Source organism: Chrysoperla carnea, chromosome 4 (genome assembly GCF_905475395.1).
Source record: "Chrysoperla carnea chromosome 4, inChrCarn1.1, whole genome shotgun sequence".
NCBI lineage: Eukaryota > Metazoa > Arthropoda > Insecta > Neuroptera > Chrysopidae > Chrysoperla > Chrysoperla carnea.
This window is the reverse complement of record NC_058340.1, coordinates 33,781,379-33,807,835: the sequence shown is the minus strand read 5'-3', so window position 1 is coordinate 33,807,835 and position 26,457 is coordinate 33,781,379. Positions and strand designations below refer to the sequence as shown.

General features: G+C 29.3%; 1 protein-coding gene across 1 annotated transcript in view; it reads left to right on the top strand.

The window, feature by feature from the left end:
• The window catches only part of LOC123298691 (head-specific guanylate cyclase), a 262,949-nt gene that overhangs the window by 166,215 nt on the left and 70,277 nt on the right, over nt 1-26,457 (top strand). The window contains exons 4-6 of the mRNA XM_044880783.1: nt 1,355-1,853; nt 4,427-4,877; nt 14,220-14,399. Of these exons, the coding sequence (XP_044736718.1) occupies nt 1,355-1,853; nt 4,427-4,877; nt 14,220-14,399 (1,130 nt within the window). The remainder of the gene's footprint in view (nt 1-1,354; nt 1,854-4,426; nt 4,878-14,219; nt 14,400-26,457) is intronic.

The window sequence follows — 26,457 nt, the reverse complement described above, 5'->3', positions numbered from 1 at the left end:
ACATTTTCATGTTATTATACCATGTATATGAAATATACCAAAATAAAAATATTGATGCTATGAACAAAATTTTGGTATAGGTGTTCATAAAATCACCTAATTAGTCCATTTCCGGTTATCTGTCTGCCTGTCTGTGGTCTATATATCGTCTGTCTGTCTGTCATCACGATAACTGAAAAACGAAAATAGATATCAAACTGAAACAAACAAAAATTTTTATAGCGTGCTTAGGACGTAAAAAGTGAGGTCGAGTTCGTAAATGAGCAACATAGGTCAATTGGGTCTTGCGTCCGTAAGACCCATCTCGTAAACCATTAGAAATAGAAGAAAATCTTTAAAAAATGTTCCTTATAAAAAAATAAACAACTTTTGTTTGAAATATTTTTTCGTAAACATCACTGTTTACCCATGAGAGCGCAAATTGTATAGTATATGTATTATATGGGAATATCAGTTATATATGTGTGACATGTGTGTATGTGTAATGTGACAGAGTAATCAACACAGTCTATACATGGTATTTCAACAATTAACTCAGTCAATTGTTTGTTTTCATTTGTTATATTATTAATTTTCAAACTTCAAAATTAATAGCATTGGGGTTAAAGTTTATGTAATACTTAAATAAAGTCGGCTCACAAAATTGCACAAATTGAGCTACTGTCGAAGTTTTAACAACATTTTGTGCTTTAAAGCTATTCAAGCAGAATTAAATATTCAAGCAAGATTCTGTCCTTGCTGAATAGCAATGCAACATGAAACGGCAATATTTTTTTACGTTCAAGTTCAAAAAATATTATTTTTTAAATCATGGAACCGGCAATTAAAAATATTCAAATCTTTTACTTTTTTCAATACTTTCACAATTTAATTATTTATGAGATCCCTAAGAAAAAAGGTGATAATCATCAATGATTTCTTCACAAATACTTGTAAGCGATATGATAATCTGGCAAGTAATGTACAGTTCTTAGATTTCAAGAGTTTTCATTGAAGATTTGTACATTTGGTTCTGTTTTTTGTTTAACGTCGAATTTAATATGACTTGAAGAGCGCCAATGTATTGCCTAATGCAAGAGTCCTCATCGAATTCTCAATATCTCAACAATATCATCTTCCGCAATAAATTTATTTGAATGCACAAAAAGAACTTTTGCTTAACAGGTCATGAAATTGCTATTGTAAAAGTCTAAAATTTTTAAAATAGACTGTCAGAATACCAGGCAAAGGCAGACAGACAGGCAAAGATATGAAATGGTCAAACATATAACATCCCACTTTTGATCGGGAGTAAATAAATAAATACGAAATAATAATTAGAAATTTTTCTTTTGTTTTTGGTACCCATCACCAGAAATCAAAAACGAAGAATTTTTCGATCATCTGGGACAAGAATTAATAAATACATCATGTACGGGTCGAATTGAACGTGCTTTCCGATGTTTGGGTGGTAATTTACAAGACTTTCTTACAACATTAGACAGTGTACATGATGTACTTCAACATCAACAACTATCAGGACCACCTCCACTAACACCGTCAACAACTACAGCACCCTTGCACCAAGAAGATGGCAGCGATGAACAACAGTCCACTGAACAAATTGATAATTTAATAAAACAATCAAAAACATTAACTGTTAATAATGAGAATACAGCAAGTGCGGGAGATGACTATGCTGCCTTTGTTTGTACGGAACGACCAGATGGTGATTTAGAATTACATTTTACCACCGATTGTATTCCGGTTGCATATTTATTAGTTGGAAGTTTAAAATCAATAGCAAATATTTTATATGATACAGAAGCTCAAGTACAAATACAACCGAACACAAATGATTCTCGACAATATCGGTGAGTAAAACTTTTTTTCAACTAATGTAAAACATAATTTGATCAAAATCCTAGGTAAATTTAGATGGAATTTTTCTTCACATTTTTACATGTTTGTAAATCCGTTTCTTTCATACAATGTTGAATTTTAGGCCGCGGGGCATCACAGCTTTTTTAAATGATAAATACTTACTTGAAAGTTCGTGAATGGCTATCTTTTGACGAGTCTACCAAACTTTCTTTACGATTTTTTTCTAAAAAGATGAGTTTTCAAATGAGCATGATGACGTCATATTTGAGCTATCGTTTTAAAAATTTGTTGAACACTATGACCACTTGATAATATTAATCATTATTAAACAGCACAGGAAAAGTGAGCCATGTACGTATTCAAAAACAAAATTACTTAAGTTCGGCATGTTCAAAGTGACATACAAGTTCATCGGTGCCGTATTTTTGTCGGACAAAATATTTTAATGTTCAATAATTATTAATGTTATAAAGTGGTCATAGTGTCCAACAAATTGTCTGCTGCGTGTTTTCAGCTTTTTCAACAACAAAAATCGTAGAGGAAAGTTTGGTAGATTCGTCAAAAGGAATGTGTCAAACGGTCTATTTCAATTTTAAATTCTTTTAGTCGGCTTTTGGCACCCACGCTACCTCTCAAATAAGACTACTAAAAGTAATTACAAGGTGTTAAATCACATAATCTTTCAAAAGTGTTAGAGTAACAAATAATTTCCATCTCCAGGAATTACTACAATACTCCATTCAGCATAATAGTAACATGAACTTTATTTTCTGAGAAATATATCTAAAATATTTTTCAACCCAGAACTAATCAGTCCCGTGAATTAACGTTTGTGTTACATTACATACAAATTACGTAGCAAACCCAAAATTCCTTACTTAGCCTTAAATTAAGAATGGCGACCGAACAACGAGGTGTTTGAATTTTATTAGAATTATCGTTTCTCGCATGAACCTTTTCCTGGCTATACGTGATTTTTAATCACTCTATAATCAACTGGCAAAACTCACGCCATTGAAAAAAACTTCAATAGTTAATTATATGTAAAAACTTTACCTGACTGAACCGGAATTTTTGATTTATTGGAGTGAATAATTTTGATTTATTGTGTACTCATTGAGTAACCTTATTTGATTGAGGAAAAATTAAAATTTGACATTTCAATTAAATAATTAAAAAATTAAATGAAAAAAAAATCATAAATTTGATAAAAGATGAATAAAATGACAATGACATTAGACATCAGTTGAAGAAGGTACTTGATAAATGGAAATCCTCTCTTTTTTATAAATTACTAATACAATGAAATAACAAAAGAGGGTTTTTTTTCGTTTACAAATAACAATAAATTTTAACAATAGTGACTGACCATTTCGCCAAATGGAATTATTATTGTTATAATGTCTATATCTATGTACTCTTACCACCCAAATTTCCCACTTCATGTATACTTTGTACGACTGCTCTTTTCAACATCTACTCGATGTATTATAAGTACATTACCAGTTTTTTTTGCCTTTTTTATTATTTAAGGTTATGTTTTTACAGCATATTACTACATATTGTAGTGTTTTATTGTGTTTTAAATCATTAAAAATTTTTATTTTTATGACTTTGAAATGATCTTATTCGTTTTGAAGGAAAGTATTAAAATATGTACTATTTCTATTGCGTTCATTCCTCCACTTTTTCGTCATTATTTCGTTTTTCACCTTCGTCTTCTGTTTCCTTTTGAAAACATTAAATATTTTTATTCGCTGTTATTGGGAAAATCACTAATGACGTCAAACAGTCAGTATGATTCGACAGTCTTAAAAACAGCAGTGGTCTATGAAATGACTATAACATGAAAAAAGTGGGCTATTTTTTATTAGATTTATTTTATTAGTTCATTCATACATTTGAATTGTATAGTTATAAATTACTATGGTTTTTTAATATTAATCTATTTATCCAACGTCTTTTTAAATGAAATTTAAGCATGTTCAGTAGGATATCCATTTACGTGTGTCGACTTGCGACAAAATAAAAAATAACCAATGGTAAAAATGGTGACATTAAACCTAGTATCAAAGGAAACGTTTTTTTTGGACCTAATTTTTGTTGACTGTTGGAGCTGACTTTTTAAATCAAAAGTTTGAGTACTCTATTTCGTCAATTAATTCAGTAAATAATGATTTTGTGCTCCACTTTTACGCCCAAAGCTGATTTTTACACATTTTCGAGATGCAAATGATATTTCGGGCAAGAATTAACACATATTAATTTTTGCTGATAAAATATGAACTGATAAATTTGAATTAATTAAAAAAATTCGTTAAATTAAAACCGATCTGATGTCAATTGACCCACAGATAGAAGCATTCCACCAAAAGAGCCTTCAAAACAAATACGAGTAGATGCCTGTAGAAGAATTATGGAAAGTATTATAATTTTTATCAAAACAAGAATGATGAATTTCAAATTTAAAATCACATGGCTCACGTTGTACCTTGTCGGAAGGAATTTTTTTCTAAAAATTCAAACAAATGATATCCATTACATTTGTGTGTTTTTTTCGCAGATATGTCATAAAGTCAACATCAAAATCACAACAAACATCTTTAGATGATGTTGATGACAATAACGATGTGATAACGGCAGTCGATTATCAAAAACAACAACAAACAAGCACCGCTGCCAGTGGAAGCAATAATAGTTGTGGTCGACGACGTCGTGTATGTGAGTCACGCAATGTACAACATTTACAAATGGGTGTTGTCAGTTTTTGTAAAGCGTTCCCATGGCATTTTATAATGGATCGGAAACTAGAATTAGTACAGCTTGGTGCTGGTTTTACACGTTTATTTACGAGAGATGTATTATGTCAACAAGGTACAGCGGCATCAACATATTTTCATTTTCATCGTCCACGAGGACTTGTACTCACATTTCCGGAGATTGTCAAGCGTGCAAATACGCCATTTGTATTATTAATACGAAAACCAACTGGTGTACAAGAATTTCCTGCTGAGGTATGTTTGCTCAATTTATTTTTATTAATGTTCTTTTTCAATGTATTTCTTAATATTAGCTGTACGAAAACTTTCGCCTCGAAAATAACTTTATAAAATTTAAATGAATTTTATTAAATAAATATGCCACTTCGATAATAATATCCATGGTCTATCGTCATAGCCTAGTTACTACTAACCCCACAGAAATTAATAAAATCTATGGCTGTGAGATCACACAAATTGAGTATATTTTTACAATTTGGGAACGAACTTCTGGCGTAGGTCGATTTATGGTAAAACTAGCTTGATACCTGTCGGCTTCGCTGAGCTTAAAAGTAAAGACCATCGTGTTATAGCCTCCACCTCTCTTACTCTCGGTCACCCCCCTTCCATAACACTCGAAATAGGAGTAAGGATCATGTGTTCTTCACATTTAAAATATATGTACAGAATTCAATTTTTTTAAATGTTATTTATATAGTCTTCATTGAGTGTATCAAAGTAGGTGGGCATGAATTGTATCTCGTTCTTTAATTTATGGTTCAAAATTATGCTCATAGATGATGCTTATATGTTAGTCTGATGTATGAGCTACATTATTGTACAACTTAATTCAAATCTATTTGCTAATTTTTACGTAAAAGCGAACAAACAAACAAACAAACAAACAAACAAACAAACATCCTTTCTTTTACATTTATAATATAATAGGGATGAGAATATGGAACATATCAAAACATATTGATTTAATAGGGATGCTCAGTATGTCAAAACATGAGCACTTTGTCATCTGTTGACCGTCAAAATAAGTCTGACTTGAAACGCGATTTCTCGGCGAAAAATTGAACCGAATAATTTAGTTTTTAGTTTGGTTCGTTATAGAAAAAATGGAAAAAATTATTGATCAAAACAACTCCCCTTATATTTGGTTTAAAAAATTTTGAAATTTGGCAATGATAAACTTTTACGTTGTTTTGTTGTTTGTTAGATAAAAAGGCAGACTTCTTCCTGCACAGAGAAATTTTCAACTAGGATAGCTTTTGTGCTGACATCTTTTATAGTAATGAAAATCGAGATCAGTTGAAGGAATAAGAGTGAATAAAATATGGCTTTTTTATATGTTAAAAGCTAGAATATTTGTACCAGGAACAGTATCTTTTTGTCCAAAGATACATATATCTATCATTGATTAAATAAATAAAGGTGAAATTCGTTTAGAGCCAAACTGTGCATTTGAAGAATTTTAGGTAATTGATCCTTTCATAACTGAAGCAAGGTGAGTGTTTCGCGGCATAGTTGTGGAGCTCTACTGTGTTGAATAATAATCCATCAATAAATATTTTTTATTTAATTCATATTAAAACCGTTAATATTGTGTTTGGTCACGTCGTGATAATACATAACAAAATAAGAGTAAATAAAAATGAATTTAAAATAACTCGTGTGTAAAACTTGTTGACAATTTGCACCAAAGGATGTTAAAGAGCTTTTAGCAAGTGACCACGGTTCCAGTTCTCATAATACTCGTAGGATCTAGAGTAAATTTCTTTTAAAAACAAGTAAAAACAAACAATTGGTTGAGTTAATTGTTGAAATACCATGTATAGACAGTGTTGATTAAACTGTCACATTACACATACATGACACACATACATAACTGATATTACCATATAATATATATTATACAATTTGCGCAAAATTTGCGCTCTCGCGGGTAAACAGTGATGTTTACGAAAAAATGTTTCAAACAAAAGTTGTTTAATTTTACATAAAGAACATTTTTTACATTTAAATTTTTGTTCTATCTCTAACGGTTAACAAGATGGGTCCTCGAAGTCGACCTCACTTTTTACGTCCTGAGCACGCTTTAAAAATTTCAGCTTAATATATCTTTTCGTTTTTGAGTTATCGTGTTGACAGGCAGACAGACCTAGACAGATAAGCGGAAATGGACTAATTTGGTGATTTAATGAACACCTGAAACTCAAAATCAAAATTTTTTTCGTAGTATCAATATTTTTAAGCGTTACAAACTTGGAACCAAAATTAATGTACTATTTATATTTCATAGATACATGGTATAATAATTTACACTTTCTTCAAACAGATTTATTTTTAAAAGCAAAAAGGAAGAAGTTCGTCTCAATTCAAAATAAATTCACTCTGGTCATTTTCTTTCAAATGTTCCTTCTTTTCTCAAATCTTCTACACATTATACACATATGAATATAATCGTTCATAAGAATGAATAATATTTACAGATGAAAAATAGTGGCAATTTTTTTTCATAAATGCCTTGAAGAAAATAAAACTAACGAAAAGCTTATCCCTTTTTTTTTCACACACATATAAATCATACTAAATGTAATTATTTTATCAGTGAACATAAAAATTCATTACACAATCTATTTTCGTATGGAATGCCTTGTCATACAACATAACAGGTAGTACATTAAAATTAATAAAACTTATTTTATGGGAATTTTTGCCAGGCAGAGGGATCTATTTATTATACAATTTGTCGCATTTAAGATTCATCAGTTCAGTTTTTGTACTGCATAAAATATAAAAAGAAAAGTCCGATAAACATTTTTAGGCAAATACTTTTATTTTTATGCAAAAATAAACTTTTTCCAAAAAAATCGTTAAATACTCCGAATTTCAATAACTTGGAAAGTATTGACTTTCGAAATATGTGTCGATTCCCGTTGTCATTTTCAGCATAAATATTTCCACCTCCGAGAAGTGATGGATCCTACCTCCTGGGCAAGATCGCACAAATTTTTGTTTTTAACTTCTTTAAGTAAGCTTTAAGCAATGCAGTCGCACAGTTTTTATAAGAAGATTTTTATAATAAAGATTCATTTACTGTTCTTGGATTCCCAGGTAAAAATCATATGGCTCTCCACTAGAAACAAAATGTTTCGAGGAAGTGCAAAGAGTGACAAACAATGATATCGATAATATCAAGCCAAATCTTTACTGTCGCAAAATCGAACATATATACGATACTCTTTCGAGTCAATTAAAATTTGATACTATCTCACGCTCAATTTTTTTTTTAAATTTAAGTTTAAAGTTCTATCATTTTTAAATGCAAAACCCTAAATTAAATGCGTCTTCCATAATAATGAAATATAAAATACCACGTACATTTAGAAACAAAGGAAACGATCTTGTTTCTGAATAAAGTACTGTTATTATTAATAATATATGAACTATTAAAAGCACACCGATCCGGATGTTATTGTCTTCTTATTTATATTTAGAGAATTAAAATTTTATCTCATAAATGTATCAAAATTTATTTATATTTTATATATCTATGACAATTATTTGCGATCTCAAATAATGGTGTTATTGTTTTTTTGGATCCCTTAAGAGTATTTTATGCTATTATATTTAAATTCAAACAGGAATTTATTTTTATTAAGCTTCCTCCTTTTGTGCGCAAAGGAATAATGTGATGGCTATAACGTTCTAATATTTATTTTTAAATCCAGAAGCAAGTGGGTTTCATGCTAGTTTTAATATAAAAACTCCATCGAACAATATCTATAATCTAAAATATAAATTCAATAATTTTGATGTCTTATATCGTTTTGTTTACAGTCCAATTTAAAAAATGTCTTATCTCATCATCCCTTATAACAGAAAATAATTGATATTTCAAATTTTTACCCATATTTTAAGAAAGATCCTGTTTAAGCAGCAGGTGTTTGACATATTAATGAAAAGATAGTGTAGATACATAAAACATTCCTAAGGGAAGAAATAATAGTAGAATATCAACAAAGTTTAGGAAATCATTCTTATTTTATTAGTACTTACCACTCTTAGTTTTCCATTTTATAACAAATGTTGATTGAATTATATTTCTCTTGAAAATGCGCTTATTTACTATGTACAGTTAAATCTCTTTAAACGGTTCGTTTTACAGTAATTCCTTAGAGCAAGTGAAAACAAACAATTGACTGAGTTTAAACAATCAAATTAGAAGAGTTTAAAAACTAACACAATTCTGCTGCTTTTTCGGATTCAATTTATTTGGTTTTCGAAAATTTTCGAATATATTTTCTAACTTTTTTCGTTTTTCGAAAATATTTGACAAGACCGCTAGTTGAAGCTACCTACCAATTTTCAACTCCCTATCTTTTGTAGTTTAGGAGAAAAAGGACTCAAAATTTGTGTTCTAAATTTTATGAATAGGCAGAGTTAATGACGTGAAGCAGTTTATATATCAGTTATTTGCAGGGTTAAATTTATAAAAGGACAGTTCATTCATACATGAGAACATTAATGTTATTAATTACTATGTTTTCATAATATTCATCTGTTTAGTCAACGCCTACTGAAACCCAGTTTAAACCTCGTAGATCGATTTTAAGGTAATTTTCTTTAATATTATGTAAGATAACACATTGAAACAACATCTGATAATTTTCAACAACAAAAAATCTGGTAATTTTTTTTCATTCAAAAATTCAATTGAGTTACCGTAACTCCGTCTGTTGGAGAACGTTAATTTTAACGTAATGCAAAAACTTGACAACAATTTTATTGCACATTTATAATTAATATTTTTATATCTGACCTATTATTGTACTATAAATACATTTAAAACAAATTTTTTATTATTCCTGCTGTTAAATTATTAAATAAAACAAAAATTTCAAATTACCAAATCATTTATAATTTATGCATTGACCTCAATTCCCTAACAGCATCGATATTAGACTACATATGCATGACACCAGGCATTTTATAACATAATGAATAATATCATGTAGTCTATCTACATACAAGATATTCCTTGAATATTAATACCGATTCAAATTAAATGTTTTATACAAATATAAAATTTTTATAAATAATCCCTCAGGAATCATTCACAAAATTTTGTTCTATTATTATCATTTTTGTATTGTGTTGAATGTGATAATTCTTTTTGTTATAGATATATATACGAGTGAACATAAAAAAAAAAGTTATTTTCACATTTTGAAATTTTGTGAAAAAAATTATTACTAAGAAATCAATACATGATTAATTCGATAGAAAAATTTAATAAATATATTTTTTAAGGGACAAGGGCTTTTATTGTACTAAAAAGTAGAAAATAATTTTATCTATGAGTCACTCATACCCGACTATTCGTAAAAGCTTGAGGTGCTCAATTTAAAATATCAAAAATGAATGGGAACGCCTCATTTACTCCACATGCCTAATTATTTTTCGATTCATTCTTGATATTAAGCGCCTCAAGCTTTTACAAATAGTCGGGTATGAGTGATTCATAGATAAAACTATTTTCTACTTTTTAGTACAATAAAAGCTTGTATCTTAAAAAGTATTTTTTATTAAAATTTTTAATTTAGCACTAAAAAAATGTATATATATATTTATATCAAATATGGTGGAAGTGGTGGGAAAATCATCAGCTTCTGCGCTACGAATTTTCTTCATAGGCTCCATTCAAATTCTTTAACTTATGTATCCCTGTGTCCCCGTTTTCGTGTTTTAATGAGTGATGTGTGAAAGCTTTTTACGAGATCTGAACACAATAAACCACGTAATTTAAGATTTTCACGTACTCATGTACGCAAATTACTTCCCCGAGACATGAAATTGGATATTTTACCTCATTTTAATCTATGATTACATAGCTTTCGTATAACTAAACAATCTCTATAAAGCAAAATAAAAAAATTGTGTGTGTAAAAATATTACAAACGATACTTTTGCTTTGTGTTGTTAAACCGATATATGTGAAAAAATTAGAATGTGTGGTAAAAAAGTTTTTGTGTTTGAAAAATGTTTGTTTGTTTATAAAGTTATGTTTTAATGGAAAACATCAAACGTGTTGAATTATTGACAAGCATAAATATTATATTTAGTTTTATTCCAGGCGCGTAGTAATAGATGAGTAAAGGATACATAGGTTTTTTAAGCGTAGAAAGATACACAATAAACAGTTGACAGGATTAGGATGCCTCATTTAACAGATTTACTCTTTAGGTGGCTAACAAGAATCATGAATTTCAGTAAGGACTCAAATGAGGCGAAATTTGCTAAGAAATTGCATGCATAATATGTAGAAATTTTCGTTTTCCATTTTCCAAAAAGTACAATTTTATAGGCTCTATCATGTTTATTGAATTATTTCTATGATAAAATGACTTTGAACAATCTTCCAAACCCTCATCGAGCTTGTTGAATTCAAGATAGGTTTTTTTCTTCATAATTCATATTAGAAAATTTGTACTGAAATAGCAGTCAAAATAGCACTGGAAACTGAGTCAGTACCAAAAAATATTTTTTCAAAGGGGTATCCAACGGCGGATTAACTGTGCAGAGAACCCAAGACAGGGATCTCATCTACAAGTATACTAGAACTTAAAAAATAAATAGATTAACTCAAAACGCGAGCGCCCTTTTATGGCCTCTTGCCTCTAGGCACGTGATTAGTTTGAATAAGCTTTTAGCATTGAGGCGTTTTTGTGCACTACTCAAAGCACAGATGTACCTAGGAGACAAAATTGTCATTTTTAAGTGCCTAAAATAAATGGGAAAACATTTGTATTTCGATTTCTCATAACTGACAACGCATAAATTTCTTTATCCCTCATACGAAACTGACTTCTTTACCAAAACGCAGTACAATTATAAACAAATAATTATCCAACGGACCATAAATCAAAAATACATATTTTAATGATATTTTATAAATAATTTTTACTAAATTCATAAAAAAATACTATTTATAAAAATATAAAAATTATACTTTGCATGAATATTTAATAAAAAAAATAAATTATGGCATAAATATATTCACGGGAATACAAAATCATCCCATTAACTTTACATTTACTAATTCAATGGAACCCATTCTCTAGGCCTCCATGCATTCCCATTGAAATATATTCATGCAAGTACTGTGTATTTCAAAAATACTAATACAAAAAAGTTGATGATAACAGTGTCAAATGTAAAAAATATTGTTTATACTGGTTCTTTATATACCTAAATATCTCCCCCGGAAAAGTCTTTTAAGATCAATTTTGTAATTTGACCCTGAAATTAAAAATTAGATTTGAATGGTTTTGTACACCATGCATATATGTAATATGCAAAGTATACTAAATTTAGTCCTAAGTTTGTAACACTTGACACACCACGAAGGACACACTTAGGCTATAGAGCCCATTGTGATACCATATATGTGTTTTACCACCTTTCCGCTCATAATTTCATTTATCAGCTCCTCAATTTCAGAGGTTGAGTGCACCTCCTTCAGGCATATACCATGCACTACACCAGCCCTTCACAACTATTAATTAAATTAATTTTAGTGCGACGGCGGGAATCGAACCCGCTACCGTAAGAATACCGCGGACGGAATTGATTACGCCTTAACTAATTGAGCCAATAGGGTGTTCAGAAAATCACCTAATTAGTCCATTTTCGGTTGTCTGTCCGTCTGTCTGTCAACACGATAACTCAAAAACTATGGAGTGTAGAGTAAAAGGAGAATCATCTCTTATGACTGTTTGACCAAAAAAATGTCCACAAAATAGCATTAAATAAAGTGGCTATAATGGCGCTTGTGTAGCAAAAGGGTGTTTGATGTAAGTTTCTCTATCCTACTCTAATAACTTGTTTAGTTCTCTATCCTACTCTTATTACTTTGAGCACATATTTTAAAATGTACACTTTTGATACAACAGCGCTATTCTTATTTAATGCTTTACGACGGACACTTTTTATATACAGAGATGGTTCTCCTTTTACTCTACACTCCATATCAAAAACGTTGACCCTTACATAACCATTAAATACTTTGATCCAATCAACTTTTTGTTTGAAACATGTTATACCTTTTGATTGAAACATGTTATACCTTGCATTCCATGAACGTGCGCGATAAAAGGTGACTAAGTATTTTTGGAACATATGTATATTTAAACAGACAGACTAGCTAATAATATTTAAATTAATTAAGCGAAACGGACATGTAAAAATTTAACTTTCTGAATCACTTTGTAGATATTGAAGTGATAATATTCACCATTCTAATTATATTATATTCAGTATTATATGAGTTGGTTATATTATGTTATTCTATATCTATTCATCTATAGGAACGTTCTAAACAGATTCAATAATAATTGAATTTCAATTTATTTTACTGACAATATTATTATATAAACCAGTTGTACTATTTGAGGTATGGTTACCCAATTCCACTTCATTTGAGGCTACACAATTATATAAATTTTATTTCAATAATATTTTATTAAACTATAAGCCGTTTCCCGTCCACTTCACTGTACAATTCCAACTTAATTTGAGAAGTATGGATCATATTTAGTAGGATTACATACTTTGTTTATCAAAATTGGATAAAATTTGGATGTGATAGATCAAAATGAAATTTTTTGGATTCTGGTGAAAAATTCGATTTTTTTGATAACGCAGGCAAATTTGATTCGGTATTATTGGAATTTTTTTTGAAACGCACGAATTTTGGGCCATTCTTTTCAGCTGTGATGTCAATTTTTCGCTAGCTATCACTTATGTGCTTAATTCCGGGATCAGGACTCCATATTCTTGAAACCTATTAGAGCTAGGTTAATTTTGATCACAAATTTGAAAAGTATGTCCCAATTTAGTAGGATTACATACTTGGTTTATCAAAGTTGGATATAATTTGGATGTGATAGAGCAAAATTAAATTTTTTGGATTCTGATGACAAAGTTCAGTTCAGGATGTTTGAAGTAACTACTAAAGTTGATGAATATTGTAAAAGTTAAAGTTGACTTATCGTTAAAAAGAGTGAGACGTTTGGTTTTTTGCATTCATTTAGCAATAACTCGAAGAAACTCTAAGTAATATGTCGAAATTTTTACCGATAAGCGAACATGAAAATTATCAAGTTGCAACAACTTTGATTCCAAAAATTTCTCATTCAATTTTTGATGATTTGGCTGAAGCATTTATTGGCCTAAGGCTGTTAAGGCGCTTCAAAAAAAAAAAAAAAAAAATACTTTATACTTATGTTTAAAATTTTGAGAAATTGTTCTTAAATATGTTAAAAAATCACAAATAAATTTTTAAAAAGATTGTCTTGAAAATGATAATTATGCAAGTTATTCAGAATATATGTTGCCATAAATTAACCTTAGTTCCCAAATCTTAATTACTAAGATCTTTTCAACCCTTTATTTTGGATTAATATTCTTAACGTTATTCTCAGCTGTGATTTAGTGATTGTATCGTTGGATAAAATAACATTAAAGCACTTTCTGACTCATTTTAGTGATCAAACATTTACTTATATCTATGATATTATTTTACAGGGAATGGAATTGAAAGGACAAATGGTATATTGCCCGGAATCAGATTCATTATTATTTGTTGGGTCACCGTTTTTAGATGGCCTTGAAGGACTTACTAGTCGAGGACTTTTCATATCTGATATACCCTTACATGATGCTACTAGAGATGTTATACTTGTTGGTGAACAAGCACGGGCTCAAGTATGTAAATAAATATTTTATTTTTCATTTTTTAAATTTGTATTATATTTTATTAAGAATTTTTTTTATTATTAAATTATATTCTAAATTTTTGTTTCTACATTATACATATTTGTTGAATGAACTCGGATATTTGGAGTTCAACTAAATTGTACGAGAGCTGGCATGTTTTCAAGAGTTAAATTCAAGTACAGTAAAAGATGTTACAAAAATCGGCTTATAAAGAAACTTCGAAAATCGAATTGCAAATCAAGTATTTTGCCATTGAATCATATACTCTAACGCGTAGAATGAAAAGAGGGACCTGCTTCAGGTGGCAATCGTATTTCATACTTACATAATTTCAAAAAATATTCATAATTGAATCCTGTTAAAATCAACTTGTTCGTGACGTTGTAGCTTATATAATAAAGATTCCTAGACTAAGGGAAGAAATTTTAAACAAATTAACAAATAATTTTTCAAATTTTTCCATTCAAATTCAAAGTAAATGCTAAATGCCATAGCCATAAGCCGTTATACTAAAAATTTTAACTTCCTAACTCATTTTCCAGATTAATTGCCTTAACTCAATTCAAGCCGTTATAGAAAGGTTTGAAGACACATTATCACCAATTTTTTTTTAATTTCCTATCACCCTTGGAGAGATACATACATGTTTACTTGTCCATAGAATCATGAATAACCTAGAATCTAGTAAATAATTTTTTTTTCTTTGTTAAAATAAAAATATGCACATACATAAATATATTTTTCTACAATTTATTTTCACAAATATAAAATTTCATTTGTTATATTTTATCGTATATTGTCGTTTGTCATTTTGGTGTCGTTTGTGTTATACGTACACATTCGTATACAAACAGATACAGACAGATACAAATAGAAACATTTAGGGGATAGTTGGTTATTTCACCATTTTTTAGCATTTATAGTTTTTTAATAGGAATCGATTAACCTAACAAAAAAACATAGTTATCCCCCAGGTAGGCCACTAGTACAATATAGTCTTTCTAATTACTTCTAAGCCGCTTTACAGGTATTTAAATTGTTCCAGAATTGTTTAGTAGGTACAGTATAATCCTATATCATTAATTATCTTAATTATCTCATTCTCATTATGAGAATCGCTGATGTTGTAGAAGGTTATTGTTTCCATTCATAGCTTTTTTCGTTTTCGCTTCTTTTAATTATAATTTACAAAATCGAAAAATTTTCGATCCCAAGATACAATTATAAGGACTTTAGGGGGTACGATTTAGAAAACAAAAACATTTTAAAAATTATAAATTAAACTAGTTTACTTATGTAGTAAAATACCGTTTGTTGCGTAATTTAAACGTACATTGTTCACAATTTATGGCCCAGCCAAAAAAAAAAAAACAAAAAAAGTTAGATTGAAGCTACTAAAATTTGTTCTCGTGTTCTCGTTGAAGGGCTAAAACTTCAAAACCCAACCAATTCCTCTATAATAAACAAACTCAACCCAATCAACTTGTAATTACAACACTCCGGGCTTATAAAATTTTCGGTCTAAATTCTGCCATTGCTATAGTCTGGTTTAGTGTTAGCAGTAGGTACTGGAAAAATCAATTTTCCATGCAATGGAAACAGACGTTGGATAAATATCGGATATTAATAAACTATAATAACTTGGAACGATACTGTTCAAGAGGATGAATGATTTTTCTAGTAAGGAAAGTGAAATTTACAAAATTTAAAAAATCCTTGAATGCAGCTTTTTCCTTGTTACTCGTTTCAAACTGCAGAACCGGTTTTCTTGAAACATATGTGAGAACACTCTCCAATAAATTATCTTTCTTACCAAAAAATCAAAACCGGTTCATCCGTTTAGGAGCTACGATGCCTCAAAGAGTTACACACACACATTACGCGATTAAACTTATAACAACTATAATTTTGGTCCACTCTTTTAATGGTCTCGCCATTTCATGGGACACTGCTGTTACTGCTTTGCTCATTAATGGTTTCTCAATAGATCAAATGGAATGGAAAAGTATTCAAAAGTGGAACAATTTGAATTGCTGACCCAAGTCTCCCATATACATACAGATACAAAAATTCACTGACAAGCACAAATATTTTTATGTGAGTATTTTTTAGTGGCTATAGAGGATCCAGTACATACAACCAGCCACACTTATGTCGCTCTCATATAAGCGAGATTATTTGTCACAAAAAAAAAACTTGTGGATTAGGTACAATAATAATACATTTTATTCTGTTCATGAGAGTGTGATATGATAATATTGTAATATTGTAATTCTAAATATACAGCGTGGGGTTTTAATGTATTTCTAACGACATGAAAAGAAAAGTATAAAAAAAGAATAGTTCTTTAAATATTGTAAATCTGTCAACGCTACAGCGAAAACTATCATATATTGCTCTTTTTTTGTAAACAGTGTACTAAGCATAAACAAATTGTGCACGGTTTTTATAAATTTTAAAAAAGCATACTGGTCATGTAAGCTCTAAAATCAATATTCGACGATCCAAAATATTTTACTTTAAACGAACCAAACAAAAATTTATTTTGAATTTATAAAAATTATTACAAAAATTGTAAGTGAAAACAAACAATTGACTGAGTTAATTGTTGAAATACCCTTTGTAGAAAGTAATAAATTAGAATAGTTTTAAAAATCAACACAATTTGGGTTTTCAAAAATTTTAACCCAAACCGTGACGTCTTTCTTTGCATTTATATAACATGCGCACTGTGTCGACTCACTTTCGCACTGTTAATGTGTGTGTACACCACGAGCGTTAACGTATTAATATGTAAGTACAACAATTCGGATATCTATCCAACAACATTTTGTCCTAATTAGCATCCTCACAGGTAAAAAGTGAGTTTACGAAAATTTGCTAATTCTTAGCTTTGTTTCAAGTACGAGATTTAGTTTCCGTACCCGAAAAAACTAAAAAATTGGCGATCTTCAAAATCGATTCAGTTTGGAAAGGCATGACACATAATTTTCAATTTCAATTAAAATATTTCCAAAGATTTGCCCCAAAAAATGATAAATCTCTCTAAATATCCTATTCAACTCATCTGATGTCCTTGACCATCACTTTGATATTGATTTAAGAAAGAATGTTTCAAGTGTTTATGTTTGCGTCTGTGTGTTTCTCAGTGGCAACGTAGCCCCTAAGCGGTCGAACCCACTTGATTGAGAACATTTTATAGCTGTTTCCAAAAATCGGTTTACAAGGAATAAATCGCATTAGTCGGGGATTTTTTAAATTTTGTATATTTCACTTGTTAAGTTATCGTGTTCACAGATGGATAGACGGACCGACAAACAACCAGAAATGGATTCTTTGATTTTATGTACACCTTTACCAAGGTTTTGTTCGTAGCATCAATATTTTGATGCATTACAAACTTGGGACTAAACTGGGTATACCTTAATATATATTACAACTACACAGTGTATAAAAATATGTACTACATGTGAATAATTATGGTATCTACTAAACGTGTAATGTTTTTTTGTATATAGAAATAATTAAATTTGCAAAAGTCATTTTTTATCTACAAAAAACTGTTTTAAATTTTCATTCCATACATTTTTTTGTTACCTATATCTACGAAAATAGAAAATATTCCACCCAATATTTATGAGGTATATCAATTCCACATACACCAGCATTCAGAGAGTAATCGTTAACTGTCATATAGGAATGGTGTGTTAAAAAAAAAGTTATCGGAATGAATTTTCCGAAATCGGATATAGTATACTTAACTACACTCTATTTTTAAAGTGAAAAAATTATATATTTTTCGTTGAATTAAAACATAATTTTTTTTATTCCATTGTTTTGCATATTTTTTGTGTCGAGTAGATATTATATGTTTCAAAAAAATATATAATGGTTTAAAATTTGAAAAAAAAAATTGAAAATAATTTAATGGGAAACATTTTTTTTAAATATACCTTTATAAATTATTTAAGTCGCTTAGAGCAATTTTATATAAATACTACTGGGCTTTATAAATAATCACTTTTTAATTCTTTGAAATTTTTTTGATTAATTGATGAAACTAGGGCACTGTTTTATGAAGATTAAAGTTTTTAAAAAACAAAATTTGGAATTTAGCTTCTTACGTGGTATCAGATACGAATCACAAAAGAAGGCTTCAAAGATCAAAGAAGATTAATTTGCTTATCTTCATTTTTAAACCCCGAATAACAAACAGGGATATTATAAGTTTAACGTGTCTGTGTTTCTGTGTGTCTGTCTGTGGTTCGTAGGTCCGAAACGGATGAAATTATTTTAATTTTTTTGTTTCAAAGTTAACTTGATCGAGATGTTCATAGCTTATAATCCAATTAACCTGCGGAATGGATGACTGATGAAACTATTAGAAAACAAAAAATACGTTGTTATAGAAGAAAACAAGCCAAGAAACATAGCGCTTTGTTTACGGCTAATCAATGGCTAAGTTAAAATAAAAAATTCGCAAAATCTAAAAAAAACGGTTTTCTTGCGATAAAATAGAAAGTTTATGGCCAATTCAAAAAAAATTATATGGGAAAGTTATAGATCTCAAAAAACATATCCATTGACGTCTGGTAAGTTCGATTTGAAATGGAAGACTTCGATCTCAAAATTCTAGTTACTTTTTGTGTTATGTAACTAAAAATAGTAAATCAGCATTAAATGCCTTAAAGTAAATAGGAATAAAGTTTTTTCTCAATAGAAAATCAACAAAATTTGTTTTTTTATCTAAAGCTATATTAAAAAGGCCAATAAGATTATATGTAATTTAGTATCGAAATAAATGTATTTTATGTAAATTGGATGAAAAAATAAATAAAAGTTTTGTAGGTCCCTCATCCTGAAAACATCAAGCAGAAAGCATCAGATATATCAAACATTGTTTTTAAAGCGCACCACAGAACATCACGCTAACATGATCTATTGTTTCCTAAAGTATATATAGGTACAAAGTTTTCAAAAAGTATCGGACTTCTGATATAGAAAACAAATGTGAAAGGAAAAAGCACACTAGGAAAATTTTCAGGTGTAAAGCTGTTCTTAAAGTAAAACCTTACATTCAATTTCTGTCAAACCTAAACATTACTTTACTTTTTAAATTTTTTTTCTTTTGTAGCTTTGAGCACAAGTTGATTTTTAAATGGCCTTGAATGTCAAAATCAAATCAAGGGAAAATTTAATCTAACAATCTTTTCATTGATCATTTTTCTCTTCTTAGTTTCTAAGTTAAGTTCTTAATTTCTAAGCTCATAGGGGCCCCAACAATTTTTGAAAACTGTGTTTACAGATAGATAACCACATATACATAAACTTTCGACGGAAATAAAATAAAAAAATCTGACTTTACTACTCTTCTTCGTATATTGTTAAATAAAAATTCTTTTTTGTTCCTTCATGATTATTCATGTCACTTAATCTGGTTGAAATAACAAATTCTCAACATTTGCAATTATACGAGTTTTTCGATTTCAATACTTTTTTAAACTGTGTTTTATAAAGTATATTATATAATGAAGGTTTGTCTAAAAAATAATTTCCAAACCGAAACATAAAATTTAAAGATTCAATCTTTTATAGTAATTTAAGTATGATGTCTTATCTTATACCTCTGCCAAACATTTGGTGTGACGTGTACTTATATACAGTGTGTTACCTTTAAGGTTCTTAAATAGGTGTTTGAAAAAACCAAACCTATCGAGTATGGTATGAAAATAAAGGTAATTCAAAGCGGATTAAAAAAAAATTTATATAAGTTATACGTATAAATTTAATAAGGAGTAATAAATTGGCTTAAAAACTTTTAAAATAGTCTAATAACAGGGTTTTTTTAATGTCGGGACACTAAAAAGTCGAAAATAAAATAAATTTGGCAGTATCACATAGTGGATGTGATACTGAGGTCGACTCCTGTAGTCCACACAACTAACTTCCCAGAAGGGGAAAAAACATTAAAAAGAAGGTCTTGTAAGCCTTCATAGATTATTCTTCGAACAAGTACTGCAGCTTATGCTGGAACGATCATTATCTCCATAGATAAAGATGTGTTTTATCAACTTTTTAGATTCTGTTTGTTCAGTTTTTTCCAGTTTTTTTATTACCATTAAAAGGCCGCTCAACTAATTCTGCTAAAAACTCTTTCAGTTCTTAAAAACCCGATTACGCCCAGTCACGTGTTAATGCCATAACTGAACAGAATCCGAACGAACACACGACATACGCACATACGTACACACACACACAGACATCACATTGAAAAGGTTTGATTCGGATCTAGCCCGTTGTTCCCCTGGGAAGTTAAGAAATAATTTAAAATAAATTAAAATCTGACTGTGTTAAATAAAATCTGATAAGAAAGAAACAAGCCCAGGTGTTTATGTAGTGACTTTAACAGTCGGGGCCCATTAAATATCTAAATCGGCTCAAATCTTCTCGGATTCAAGTCGATTTAGAAACTACTGGACTCGTTTTTTCCTCTCTGATCATATTTAATATAGTCGGGTTTTTTATTTGTTTTAATTATTTATTTTATTGATATACAGTGGACCAACTAAAACGCCTAGAGACATGTGACACATATATATTATGCGTTCGTCGGATAAAAGGATGATTTCTTATCTTTATGAAAAACCAAATCTTTAATGTATTAAACGGTTTAAAAAAAATTAAAACGTTCCCAAAATGATAATAATTTTCCCTAAACATTCTTCATACTTTATTTACTATAATAATAATATTAAATAAATAAAAGTTCATAATGCCTTCTAACTTATATTTTATAAAAAATAAATCATTCTAATAGCTTTGTTTATATATACACTTTATTATATGATGACGCCAAGTTTTTAATAAAGCACAAAAAAAATTAAATAAAAACTATATACTAAGGTACTTACACAATCTCTTTAATGAAAGTAAATTATGACTTAGGCGTGCCTAATGTTTATTAAGAGTAATACGGAGAAAATATAAAAACTCAAGCATTTTTTACTAGAAAAATATAATGTTACACCTATACGATAATTATAAATGTGCAAAAAAGATAAGAATAGTAAGTTGTTTTTCACAATTTTCCTATGGTAACTTTAAAAATACATTCACTTCTTATAGAATCTTCGAGCAGATACTTAAATTACATAAAGTAAGTAGTAGTAGAGTTAGAATATGTGTTCAGAAATGCTCTTCTCGGAACTACATGCGTCAAAACTGAAATGGACACTATTTCAAACAACATACTTACTCTATCGTTTTTCTAATCTTTGAAAAACAAGTGAAAACAAACAATTGACTGAATTAATTGTTGAAATGCCATGTATAGACAGTGTTAATCACAATACACATGTAAAGAAATGCATTTCTTTAATTAATTACCCCAGCGCTCACTTGACCGCGGGTTGGTATGTTCGTATGTTAATTGTTGTTACTATAGATTTGCTTTTGTATACATCATAATAAAAACTAGATATAATTTGATAACTCGAGAGGGAATAAATGTCATTGTGAGAATTGACATTATTGTCGTTTCTCTTTTCAGGTAATTAAATAATTAATTCCTTTATGTAATTAGTATTAAGATTATTCATGTAATTAATTTATAAAAATAAACTCTTTTCAGAGCAACACAAGTGTTTATTCAAAAACTGTCATTTATTTCCAAGATTCACATTATAAAACGACAATTTCGTCAAGAAAAAAATAGATAAACAAGAAGAAAGAAATATATTTATATATATACATTAAAACAATGGAAAAATTACAATTCACTTTCAAGCTTTTACCGAGCTCAGATAATAAGTCAAATATTATATGTGTAACTTCAATTGCGACTCCAGATGGGCGGAATTTCGAAGTGCCGGATGACTTAAAACCAACAAAAAATCACACTTATGTTATTGCAACAAATACTTTTGAGAAAGTCAAAAACTCTTTAAAAAGAAGAAATCAATACAGAAAGGTATGGATTGCATTAGATGAAAATTTAAGGAGTACCTATTTAGATGATGAAGAAAATATTCAATTTGGAAATACCTACTTGGAAGAGACAATCATAGAAAATTCAGTGCAAAACATTTCAACCAATAATGGTGGTGATAATGAAAGCAAATTAAAAAATTTAGCTAAAGTAGCTGAGAGATTCACAATTAATAAATTTTCTAACAGAACATCAAACGCCTCACAGTGGTTGAAGGAGTTTGAACAAGAATGCACAAGGTTTGGTATAAATCAAGAAGAAAAAAAAATAGAAATCTTGAAGTTCTTATTAGAAAAACAATGTCACGATTGGTATAGCAGCATGCTAATAAAATATACCGTAGAGTCCAATTGGAACACATGGACTGCAAAATTTCTTGAAACTTATGAAATTAAAGGTTGGTCACAAGTTAAATATGCCTTTAATTTTAGATACCAGACAGGCCCAATATTAGAATATGCAACAAAGAAGGAGAGGTTGATTCTTGAAGTGAATAGAAACATAGATGATTCTACAATGATATACTTAATAGTAATGGGATTACCGGACAATATTATGAATAAAATAAAAAAAGAATCACTAAAGACAACCACAGATTTATTTAAAGAGATTAGCCAATATGAGTTCTTAGCAAGGAAGAGAGAAACAGAGAAACAAAAAACAACAAAATCAGATTATAAAGAACCAGGTCAGAGAACTCCGTGCTCTATATGCAATAGATTAAAAAAAGGAGTACGTTATCACCCAGAGAATAAATGTTACTACAAAGAAAATGATTATACAAAAAGAGTTCAAACAGTAAACAATGCTATTGATGCAGAATTAATTGAAGAAGAACAAAAAAACGAATAATGCCATTAATTGCAGTCAAACTACTAATTAATGATATAACAGAGGTGCTAGGAGTATATGATTCAGGTGCCAATATTTCATTAATTAATTCAAAATTATTAAAAATAAAAGAAAATAAAAATAATAATAATCAGATTAATTTAAAGACAATTAATGGTAATCAAAAAACTTGTGGTTTGACTAAATTAAAAATTAAAATATTTAACATAGAAAAATTAGTTTGTTGTCATATTATTGATAATGAAGATTTCAAATACGATTTTTTAATCGGATTAGATTTAATAAAAGAGTTTCATTTAACTCAAGATGAAAACCTTGAAATAAAACAAGGAAGAGAAAAAGATGATGTAAAGAAAATTGATAATAAAGATATTACATCAAATTTTGAGAAAATAGAAAAAGAGTGTTTTAAAAGAAGTTCAGTGAACTTTAACGAGCACATAGAAAATACAGAATATAATATTGACAAAAATTTATCAGAAGATGAAGAAAGAGAAATAAAACTTCTAATCGATAAAAATAAAAGTTTGTTTGCAAAAGATAAATATGATATAGGCACAGTTAAAGAATACGAAGCCAGAATTGACCTAACGGTAGAAAAATATTGCAGCAAAAGACCCTACAGATGTTCGATTGAAGATAGAAAAGAAATTGAAACACAGATATCAAGATTGCTAGAGAGAGGACTAATAGAAGAATCGTACAGTCCCTTTGCGGCTCCGGTAACACTAGCAGAAAAAAAAGGTGAAGGTAAAACAAGAATGTGCATAGATTTCAGGGATTTAAATAAAATAATTGTTCCTCAAGCACAACCGTTTCCGATAATAGAAGATCTTATGGTAAAGACAAGAAATTGCAAATATTTCTCAAGTTTAGACATAAACTCTGCTTTTTGGTCTATACCATTACGAGTTGGGGATAGGAAAAAAACAGGATTTGTGACTCAAGAAGGACATTATCAATGGACAGTGATGCCATTCGGTCTAAAGACTTCTCCAGCTATCTTCCAAAGGATACTAAGTAATATTTTAAGGAAATACAAGCTGACAGAATTTGCAGTTAACTATATAGATGATATTTTGGTGTTTTCAAAATCCTTTAATGACCATAGGCAACATTTAGAGAAATTGTTTAATGCAATTAAAATAGAAGGGTTTAGACTAAAATTCGTAAAATGCCATTTTGCAGCAAGCTGGGCAAAATATCTTGGTCACATAATAGAAAATAATACAGTTAGACCATTAAAAGATAACCTAATAGCAATAAAGAATTTTCCAATACCAAAAACGCAAAAAAATGTAAGACAATTTTTGGGGAAAATAAATTTCTACAACGAATACATACCGAAGAACGCAATTCTTCTGGATCCATTGCATAATTTATTAAGGAAAAACATAAAATTTATCTGGTCAGATAAATGTCAAGAAACATTTGATAAGGTAAAGGAAATGTTATGCTCGCAACCAATTCTGGAAATCTTTGATAATGAACTGCCAATAAAAATCTACACAGATGCAAGTCTACTAGGTGTTGGAGCAACACTTAAACAGATACAACAGAATGGTGAAGAAAAGCCTGTAGCTTACTTCTCAAAGAAATTAAATGAAGCTCAAAAGAAAAAAAAAGCTATCTATTTGGAATGTTTAGCCATAAAAGAAGCTTTGCGTTACTGGCAATACTGGTTGATCGGAAAACAGTTTTTGGTAATCACAGACCATAAACCTCTAGAGGATCTAAACATAAGATCAAGACCAGACGAAGAACTGGGAGATATGACGTACTATTTATCACAGTATGATTTCAAAATAAAATATGCACCTGGAAAAAGTAACGTAGAAGCTGATTGCCTTAGCAGAAACCCAGTATTAGAAGCTAATGCGAATGAAGATGAACAACTTAAAGTTGTAAATTTAATAACATTAAATGAAATAATAATAGATCAAGAACAAAATGGCGATCTACAACAAAAAAAAGAAAAATTAATATTAAGAAATAATGTATATTACAAGATAAATAACAAAACAGAAAAAATAATAATATCGGAAGACTTTAGTAAGAAATTAATAAAACAGATCCATGAAGAGATGTGTCACATAGGCATTAAACAAACCCAAAGAAAAATTGGTACAACATATACAGCAAGGAATTTGACAACAAATATTAAAAAAATAATAAACAACTGCGAGATCTGTATAAAAAATAAGTCAAGAGGCGCAAAAAAGTATGGTTTAATGTCACATCTGGGACCGGCAACCAGACCTTTTGAAATAGTATCAATTGATACAATAGGGGGTTTTGGTGGATCTAGATCAACAAAGAAATACTTGCATCTTTTAGTGGATCACTTTACAAGGTATGCATTTATAGTGACATCAAAAACCCAAATGTCAAATGACTTTATAAAACTAATTAAAAATACTAATGAAACCGAAAAAATAGAAACACTCCTTACGGATCAATATCCAGGAATAAATTCAAAAGAATTTAAGAAATTCTTAAAAGAAAACAATACAACTATAATATTTACGGCAGTAAACTCACCATTTTCAAACGGATTAAACGAAAGATTAAATCAAACATTAGTAAACAAAATAAGATGTAAAATAAATGAGAAAGGAAAAAAATTAGCATGGACATCAATCGCACAGGAATGCGTAAAAAGGTACAATGAAACAGAGCATACAGTTACAGGATTTGCCCCCAAATACCTGTTGAATGGCACAGATGTATCGATATTACCAGATGAACTTAAACATAATAAATCAAAACAAGAGTGGATATCAGATAGATTGATAGCATTAAAAAATACAATTCGGTCACATAAATATAACAAACAACAATTTGATAAACATAGAAAGCAACATGTATTTGAGAAAGGAGATTTGGTCTACATAGAAAATGGAAACAAACTAAACAGAAAAAAATTAGATGAACTGAAAATAGGACCATTCCAAATACTGGAAAAAATATCTGATTCCATTTACAAAATAAACACAGGGCGTGGAAAATTAGAATCTAATTTTTTTCACATAACTAAACTAATACCAAAAGATGTAGAATATGAAGAAGATGAAAAGAAAAATTAAGAATCAATAGAAGATAGTATTATATATTGAAATATCTTAAAATTTTACTAAATACGTAAAATTTTACCCAAAGGGGGGAGATGTAAAGAAATGCATTTCTTTAATTAATTACCCCAGCGCT